Source organism: Tupaia chinensis, unplaced genomic scaffold, assembly GCF_000334495.1.
Source record: "Tupaia chinensis unplaced genomic scaffold, TupChi_1.0 Scaffold000235_1, whole genome shotgun sequence".
Taxonomy (NCBI): Eukaryota; Metazoa; Chordata; class Mammalia; order Scandentia; family Tupaiidae; genus Tupaia; species Tupaia belangeri.
In genome coordinates, this window is record NW_006159713.1 from 5,317,059 (window position 1) to 5,325,875 (window position 8,817).

At 50.9% G+C, this 8,817-nt stretch overlaps 1 protein-coding gene across 1 annotated transcript in view; it reads right to left on the reverse strand.

Moving 5' to 3' along the window:
- Positions 1 to 955: 955 nt before the first annotated feature.
- Positions 956 to 8,817, reverse strand: part of LOC114007797 (cyclic nucleotide-gated cation channel beta-1) — a 15,602-nt gene continuing 7,740 nt past the window's right edge. Inside the window, exons 7-8 of the mRNA XM_027771855.1 lie at positions 4,795 to 5,014; positions 956 to 1,510 (exon numbers count right to left, since the gene is read on the reverse strand). Of these exons, the coding sequence (XP_027627656.1) occupies positions 1,205 to 1,510; positions 4,795 to 5,014 (526 nt within the window). The 3' untranslated portion in view covers positions 956 to 1,204. The remainder of the gene's footprint in view (positions 1,511 to 4,794; positions 5,015 to 8,817) is intronic.

Genomic DNA, 8,817 nt, shown 5'->3' on the forward strand with positions numbered 1-8,817 from the left:
CCTGCTTTCACTCTGGGATTTGGAAGTGCTTCCACCAGCCCGAGGGAGGACTGTCGGTTGAATTTCTTCACAGTGGAAATGAACGTTGTTTGCAGTAGAAGGATGATACATTTGCAAACCCTCAAAGGCCCCTTCAGGAGTTCAGTCTCCCGTAATTTCATATAAAACGGGCAGTCTCTAATGGATTTCTAGGCCTTTTGTGTTCATTGTTGCCGGTGGAAGCAAACGGCCTACTGCTAGAGTTTGTTTTTAGTCACCGGCTCCCCCAAGAGCCATTTGGTATGTAAATAAAATCTTCTCAATAAGTAGTCATTGGCTAAATGACCCTTTCTCCTTTTTTCTTTTTTTAATTGTAACAGCCACGTGATAGGAATGTGTGTAATGTCAGGAATGTAAGTAATGTCATCAGCTAGTGGGTTTCAGTTTCTGGATTAATCAAACTTGCTTCCCATCTCTACAGCGAGGGGGGTCAAAAACAAGGAACAAATTGACCCCTGCTGGCAAATGGCTTTCCAGGGTGACAGGCAGAGGATGCCTCTCAGCCTGCAGCCTCCTGCAGGTAGGTCCCTTTCTAGTTGAGGTGTCCTGAGATAATGACAGAACAGTCTGGGGGAGATAAGTTCTCACCATCCCAACCAGCACCACTTGGCTTAAGGCCCTCCTTCTTCTGAAATGTTTTCTATCCTTGAAGCATGGGGGACAACTTCCTGGGGAAACTCGTACATTCAGTAACCTTCAACAGGCTTCCCGTGGTGTGGAGGCCCATTCTACCTCCTGCTTATAAAAAATAGAAACTAATTTTGTGATTAAAAATCATACCCTTGGAACCACCAGGTGGCCTAGTGGTTGAGGTGCTGGACTCCCACATGGCCAATTGCAGCTTGAGTCCCACTGTCTCTCTCTGTTGACTGTATGTACCCTGTAGCAAATTAAGAAATTATAATAGTAAATAAAATAGAATAAATAATTCTTTTAAAAAAGAGACTTAAAACAAAAAAATTATACAACTAGAAGGGAGTAGGGTTCTCAAGTGACAGCGTGAGTTCACCGACAAGAACACTTGAGGAAAGTCGGGGCAACATGCTGGCCTGGCGGGGCTGCGAGCAACGGAGGCCACTACCGCGGACAGCGCCCTCGCCTGGGCTGTCGGCGCCTTGGGCACGCGGCTGCCAGGGCACGCCTGCTGGGCCCGCGCAGGGCAGGCTCAGGGCGCTTCCTCCTTCTTCTCCTCGGGTAACTCCGCCGACAGGATCTGCTCGCCGGGCTCTGGACCCGGGCTCATGTGGATCCGCACCGGGTGCTCCTCCAGCTTGGCCGCCTCCTCCCCGCTAGCTTCGGGCCTCCCGGGGGAGACAGATGACGCAGAGCGCTGGGCCGGGGGTCCCGGCGGTTCTGGGGGATCTCCGGACTTTGGAGGTGCGGGCTGGTCAGGAGTGGCTTCTGCCGGGGCTGCGGACTGGTCTGGGGCAGCTGAGCCTTCTTCTCCCCCGGCGTCTTGAGATTTCTTGGCCTGGAAATCCGAGAGGGTGATCTGTGAGGCCCCGACCGCCCAAGAGGTCTCCAAGGGGTCTAGGTTATCTCTCGGTCGTTTCTCTGTCTTCGACTTGGGGACAAACTCGGGTGGCGTCTACTGGATGGGGTAGAGCTGCATCAGGGTTATTTAGGAGAGCTAGAACCCAGGTCTTCAAAAAGTTCATGGGAAAGTGTATTGTGAGAAAAATGCCTACATTTCAAAAACTGTGGGGACTAAAATAAACTCCTACTTTATTCCCTCGTTCCATAAACTATACATGATGTCCCCTCATATATTATGAGGAAATTTAAGGGTTGAAAGTTCTGTTTGGGGCCAGCAGGTGGTGTGTAGGTCAAGGCACTGGGCCCCCTATGGCAGACTGCATGGTTTGAGTCCTGGGCCCTGCAGCTTGAAAAAAAAAATCACACCAGGTGGGGCCAGCAGATGGTGTAATGGTTATGTCACTGGACTTCCACCTAGTTGACCACGGTTCTAGTCCTGGACCCGGTGGCTTAAACTTACACAGGGTGTGTGCGTGCGTGCCCAAGATCTAGAGAGGAGAATGGAGGGGAAGGGATTGGGTCATGGCCATCCCTCCTGGGGGGATAGATGATTTCTCATTTTCAGTCTCTCTGACTTTCTCTGTCTTTCCAGGTGAATGCACACACCTTAAAGAAAAAAAAGAAAAAAAAAAAAAACTCTCCAGAAAGAAAGAAAGAAAGGGAGGAAAAAATCACACCAGGGCGTGTTCTTGCTTCTCCAAATTCCAAGAGGAGAATGGAGAAAAGAGACTGTGGCACAGTCATTCTTCCAATGGGGGGTGGTTTCTCACTCCCCATCCTGCCAAGAATGGAGAAAAGAGATTGTGGTACAGTCATTCTTCTTATGGGGGGTGGTTTCTCACTCCCCATCCTGCCTTTCCTCCTCTGCAACAAAAACTAAAAAATAAAAACAAAATAAACAAACAAAGGTCCTGGTTGAGTTTCACGGACGATCTTGGGACATTTTCCATCTCTGTTGAGTTGCGGGGCTGGGAGCCTGGATGAAGGTGTCTGTCAAGGCAGAGCCCAGGTACTGAGCTATTGGAGCAGGTCAGGGGGACCTCCAGGGAGCCCACTGAGGCCTCTGCGAAGCCTGAAGCACCCTGCCCTGCCCCAGTGGTAAGCAGGGATGGGTGCTCCCAGAAGGAATGAGCAAAACCCCAAACAAACAAGGGGGAGGGCGATGAGGGCTCCTTCTGGAAGGTCTCATAGGTCGAGATCCTTGGGTAAGAACAGCATTAGGCTGAACCGACCCTGCGTTTAGGGACTTGGTACAGAGCTCCAGCTTCCAGCCTGTGCCACCCCCATAGACACCGGCCTGTGTAGGAAACTGGGTAAACATCCAAGCCTTTGAGAATACCTGTGGGCCTGCCTTCTCCCACCTCTGCATGGAAGGACTCTAGAGAAGGAGCAGCCCCCAGAGGAAGAGGCCAGAACAATCCCCAAGGTCCAAGACCCACTAGAGGTGGTGGTGGTGAATTTGAAGAGGGCAGTCAGAGTACTCGTGAGCAATGGAAGCCCCTGACATGTGCTCAAGTCATAGGGTGTTGAAGGAAGGTTAACGGATGCTCCCAGAGCCCAAGGCAGTTCCCCAAACCCTCCACCACTCACTCTGTCTCTGAATTTCTGTGTGTTTTGGTGCACCTGCTCCCCTCCCTCACCCCCCTAACCCTGACAATGCACTTTCAGGCATGCTGCCCAGCAGATGACCACGATGGTGCTTCCCGACCATCGCGCCATGAATGGAACCAGGAGAGGCGTGCCTGCTTCAAATGCTCCTGTAAAAGGATTCAGGGCTTCCCACTTGGTCTTACCTCCCTGCATGGCAGCTCTGAGTAATCTCAGGGCTGGAGGTGACAGAGCAGGGATGTGATCTGTGTCTCTGGACTTTGCCTTTACAGCTCCCTGTCTTCCACTGTTCAGCCCTGGTTGTTCCAAATTGCAGGAGAAATGCCTTTGATGGGAGCACTCATGCAAATTTAATTCACGTGTCAAAGCCGCCTGGGTGAAGAGCTCACCCCGAGCAGCAGCAAAGTCACGTCCATTAAAGCCTTTCACTGGACTGAGAGCACTCTGAGAGTTCACATGCTCAGCCCCGCCCACACCAGCACTAATCACCCCAGCTTGCTGGCTCGGCCCGGACCTTGACAGTCTGTGAGCCAGGCAAGCACATCTTTCCACAGTCTGGGGCCACGGGTGGCTATATCTGGAGAATGTCTTGGAACCTGAAGTGGCTTTGATGTCACTCACCAGACTCCTACTGCCAGATGACCTCTGCACGGGTCCCCTGGACTCTGACACCAGCTGGATGGAGGCCGAGTTCCCTGGGCTTCTTTGACCTCTGTAGACTGCTGCCCCTCCCCTAGAGAGGTCTGCCACAGAGCATCTGCCTAAACCCAGGCCCCCTCCCACAGCCCTCCTTCCTAGGAGCCTCCCTAAAGGACAGCCATAACAGACACATTAGTATAATCTCTCTAATTAGCATCTTGGTTTTAGTCACAGGAAAAGTCCCAGAACTAATCTGAGTATTCCTCTTAGATTTATGGGGGTGAGGTCAGTTGGCACTGTGCCTATCTGTGGGATCTTCTCTTTAGAGTCTTTTATATTGTCACAGATCAACGTCAAATATAAGAATGTCTCTGTCATCCCAGGAGGGACATTTCCTGCCCACACTCTCTGACGTCTGCAATGGTACCAAGGCTCCCCTGCAGGGCACCTCTCCTGCCCCACTCTCAGTCCAGTGTGGACATGTGACCCAGGGCCCTCAGACACCACATTCCTCTGATCACGTTGAATAGCTCAGGAATTGGCGTGTGACCCAAGTCTGTCCAATGACAATACATCCTGGAACTTTAGCCAGAATCACTGGGAAAGAGGGGCTTCCTTCTGGTTGTTGCTGCTGGACTAGGAGGGTGTGACCCTAGAACTCTTAGGGGTCTTTCTGGAGCTGGACCCATCACCTAAGCAAACAGCGATGTTAGAGCTGGGACAAGACCTTGGTTCATTTGGGTTTAAAGCTCCAGCCTCGCTTGAACTTCGTAATTACTTGAGCCCCAAATTCTCTGTTTCCGGTTTTCTCGAACTAATTCGAGTTTGCACTCTGTCGCTTGCAACCAAATAGTCCAGACTGACATGAAGAAGGGCACAAGTCTCTAAAACTAAAGCCCTCCTCTTGGAGCTCCCCCAGGCTCTCCCCAGTGTACCTGAAACGGCAGGTGGCCGGGTCCCCGTCCGCGTTACCTGTTCCAGCAGCTCTTGCTGCCTCGCCGCTGCCTCCAGCGCAGCCAGTTCTTTGAGGCGAGCTCGGAGGTGGGCCAGCTTGCCGCCCTTCGCCCCCTTGCCGCCCATCTTTCCTGCTGCAGCGAGGGCCGCGTTGAAGAGCTTGGGGGTGCCCGCCCGGGGAGGCAGGATAAGTATGCTCTTCTGTTCCTTGGGCTTGGTGTTATTCCTCAGCATGCGCCTGAAACACAGCAGCATCTGCTTACAGCATGGCACACTCTGGGAGGGGAAGGAAGGCTCACCGTGGCGAACGCTGTGGGTTGCAGCTGCTTGGGGTCAGTGATTTCTGCTGAAGATCTTCGAGTACTATTTGTGGGGCGAGCGCTGGGCTAAGTAGCATCTTGCTGCATGATTAGAACAACTTGCAGTGAGGGGGTCTCACTGTCTGCACCTTATCGATATGGAAACGGAGGCTCAGAGACGTTGAGTAATTTGTCTGAGGCCACCCAGGAGCTACTGAAAGACATTTTCATATATGGAGTCAGAAATAGATGAAAATCCTGTACTCAGTCTGCAAGAGCCTGTAGCCAGCCGAGGGCCAACAAGTAGCCAGAACTGAGGCCCCTGGTCCTATAGCCTCAAGGAATTTAATTTGGCCAACATCCGTGTGACCTTGAAAGGGGGTCCTTCTCCCATTGAGACTTGAGATGAGACCCTGCTTGGGCTGACACCTCGATGACAGCCTCGTACTGGACCCCAGACTTCGTGGGCCATAGGGACTGCGATCAAAGCGAACGTGTGGTCGTCCTGCCACAAGCAGTGACTAATACGCACTGCACAATGATCCTCACAAGAGGGTCTCATAATAAAATGGAGGAGATGGGGCTCCAGAGAGGGTGAGGAACTGTCCCAACGCCACACAGCTAGGAAGTGGCAGAGCTGCAATTCAAACCCACACCCTAGACCTCAATGCTTATAAGCAATATCACGGTCTGTCTCTTCCCGGTTGCTGACGATACTTCTGTGACATGAGAAGGGCTGGGATGTATGTGCTCTGACAAGTGTAGAAACTGATGCTGAGATGGGGTCATGGGCAAGGTCCCCAGGAAGTGGCAGAGGCAGAATACCGAGATCTAACGCAGTGTACTAGCCTGGTTCTCTAAACAGGGAGAACTTTCCCGCCAGACCCCCAGCCTTTACAACAACGTCTCATGCTACAAATACGTGATGAATGATTTGGCTCGAGAACAGATGAATTTTGTCCACAATCGAGCCGGCCTAGAGAGCGAACTGGCGAATTCATTCATCAGGGTTCCAGCAAAAACCTCGTTTGTTTCAAAATGAGGCCATTTCTGGCTGCATGTCTAATCACAGGCAATGGGTTGAAACTGTGCATATTTGATATTAATTGCCCAAGATTTGCATTTTCTAGCTGGGGCTCCCTCAGGAGAACATAAACATGGCCATTCATCAGAGGCCTCTTACACACCAGTCTGGCACTGTCACCTGTGTTATTCGAGTCCATAATTCATGGCATGACAGTCCACAGGAAGGCTCAGCATGGTGTGAAAATGACACAAAAGAATTAGCTGCAGGACCTCACTGATGACTAATGGCTGTCTGTTTTGCAACACTGAGCCAGCTCCTGGTGCATTTCCAGATTAAGGAAATTGATCCTCATTTTCAGATGATGTATGCTTCCCTGTAATTAGGATCGAGCCACTGGTCCTGGAGAAATCGCATGCATAAGACCTCTTCATCCTCTTTTTTGGAGTGGCCAAGATGGAAGCCTGAGCACTTCATGTCTTTGGGGCCTCAGGTCCCTCAACTGTAAAGCAGGAGCTTGGAGAGGACCCCACGTGTGGCCCTCACCAATCGGATGTCCAGGCCCTGTGAGTCTCAGTGTCTCTCCTTATCAAAAATAGTTTATTTTGATATTTGAAAAAATTTGTTTCAGGGCACATGCACTCACCAGAAGGAGACAGAGAGAGAGAAAGTGAGAAAGCAAGCCACCAGATCCAGGACTTGAATCATGGTTGGCCATGTGGGAGTCCAGTGCCTTAACCACGCCACCTGCTGGCCCCCATGTCTCTCCTTTGATGGGCAGAGCATAAACATGATCTCTGCCTCCCTGGTCGAGCCTGCCTGTCCAGAGTACAGCCACTCTGAGGAGCCATGACCCAGCCCCGGGCCTAGGGCCTGTGCCCTACAAGGCCCATCAGCCCTTCCTCCTTCCTCAGGCTGCCTCGCAGGATGTCAGCTCTCTCCAGATGGAGGTGCAGGCTCTCAGGCACTGTAGAAGTGGGAGCCTCTGCCCTGCTCTGAGGGGGGCCCTGTGGGGTCCCAGCTGATATGTCAAGCCCCACCTAGCCCATCCAGAGGGGATTTGCTTTTCTTGCTGGGGCCTGGAAGGGAGGGGGAGGACCTGATGCCCGTTCTCAGACATAAGAGATCGAAGTTCATGATTCTCAGTCCTTATATTCTATAGGGTGTCTGTGGACCATGAATTAGCGAATAATGAAACACTGCTCCCAGCGGACATACGGGGTTAGGTTCCTGCAGGCTTTTCATCCCATTCATCAGCCCATTAACATACAATGAGATCTTTTATTCTTTTCTTTGGTTCTTTATTTTCTTTCTTTCTTTAGTTAGTATTTTAGTTTTGCTATAGCGTACATGCATTCACTGGAGAGAGAGAATGAGAAATCATCTCCTAGAGGGGTTGGCCCCACCACAATCCTTTCTCCTCCATTCTCCTCTCAGGATTTTGGGCACACGTGCTCATGCACCCAGCATGACTCACATTGCCCGATTTGAGACTCGAACCGCAGAGTTGGCCATGTGGGATCCAACTGCCTTTACCCCCATGCTACCGACTTGCCGGCAATAGAGACATCTTATTCATTAAATAGTGTTGTTTCATTAGCATTGAATGCATAGCCAATAGCTCTGTAGTGCATGCCTGAACAAAGCTGATTTAACGCGCACTTTTCCTGTGGAAGACACGGCAGGTCTTATCCTTAAGACACACTGCAGCACTTGGGCACTGTGCCTGGGGCAGGAAATCACTAACAAGATGCACAACAATGAACAGCGTGCACTGATGAGGTCACGAAAAGACCCCTGTTACTGAATGAGAGGTGAAACGAGAAGCCAGGTGTCCCTAACTGGATTTCAGCTGGAAACAGGCACTTGAGGACACTCAAACGTTTGGCCACTCTGTGCGTATCTACTGGTGACCACAAAAGCCTGTGAATGGAGCCAGCATGTGGTGTAGTGGTTGATGGTGCTGGACTCCCATGGTCAACCATGATTCGAGTCCCAGACCCGGTGTCTTGAAACTCACACATGGTGCATATATGCATACATGCCCAAAATCCTGGGAGGAGAATGGAGGAGAAGGGATTGCGGTGTGGCCATCCCCCCCCCAGGGTGATTTCTCACTTTCTGCCTCTCCGTCTCTATTGCTCCAGCAAGTGTACATGTCCTATAGCAAAAATCTCTCTCGAAAAAAAAAAAAAAAAAAGAATAAGCCTATGAATATTGATGGGGGCGGTTACAAAAACATTTCAGGACAGAGGCAAATTTGCAAATGTGGACTCTCTAAATAGTGAGGATCTGCTCTATTTTCCTGCCACTTAGGAAAGGAGCCACTGGCACACACAGACACGGGAAAAACTCAGACTTTGGAAGGCCCAGGAGGTTCCCTGAGAGCAGCCAGGCAAGATGAGTCCCAGGGCAGCTCCTTCCCCAGGGGGACCTCGGCACCTAGTGATTATGACTCTCAGATATCAACACCACTTCCATTCATCTCCAAGCGCCAAAGGGAGAATCCCTCAGCAGGACCCAATCTCATCATAATCCTTTTTATTCCCATTTTCTTTCTTTCTTTTTTCTTTTTTGGAGAGGTTTTTGTTTGTTTGTTTGTTTGTTTTGTTTTTGGTATAGGGCGCATGAGCTCGCCAGAAAGACAAAGAGAGACAGAGAGATAGAAAGCGAGAAATCACCCTCCACAGGGGCAATGGCCACACCACAATCCCTTCT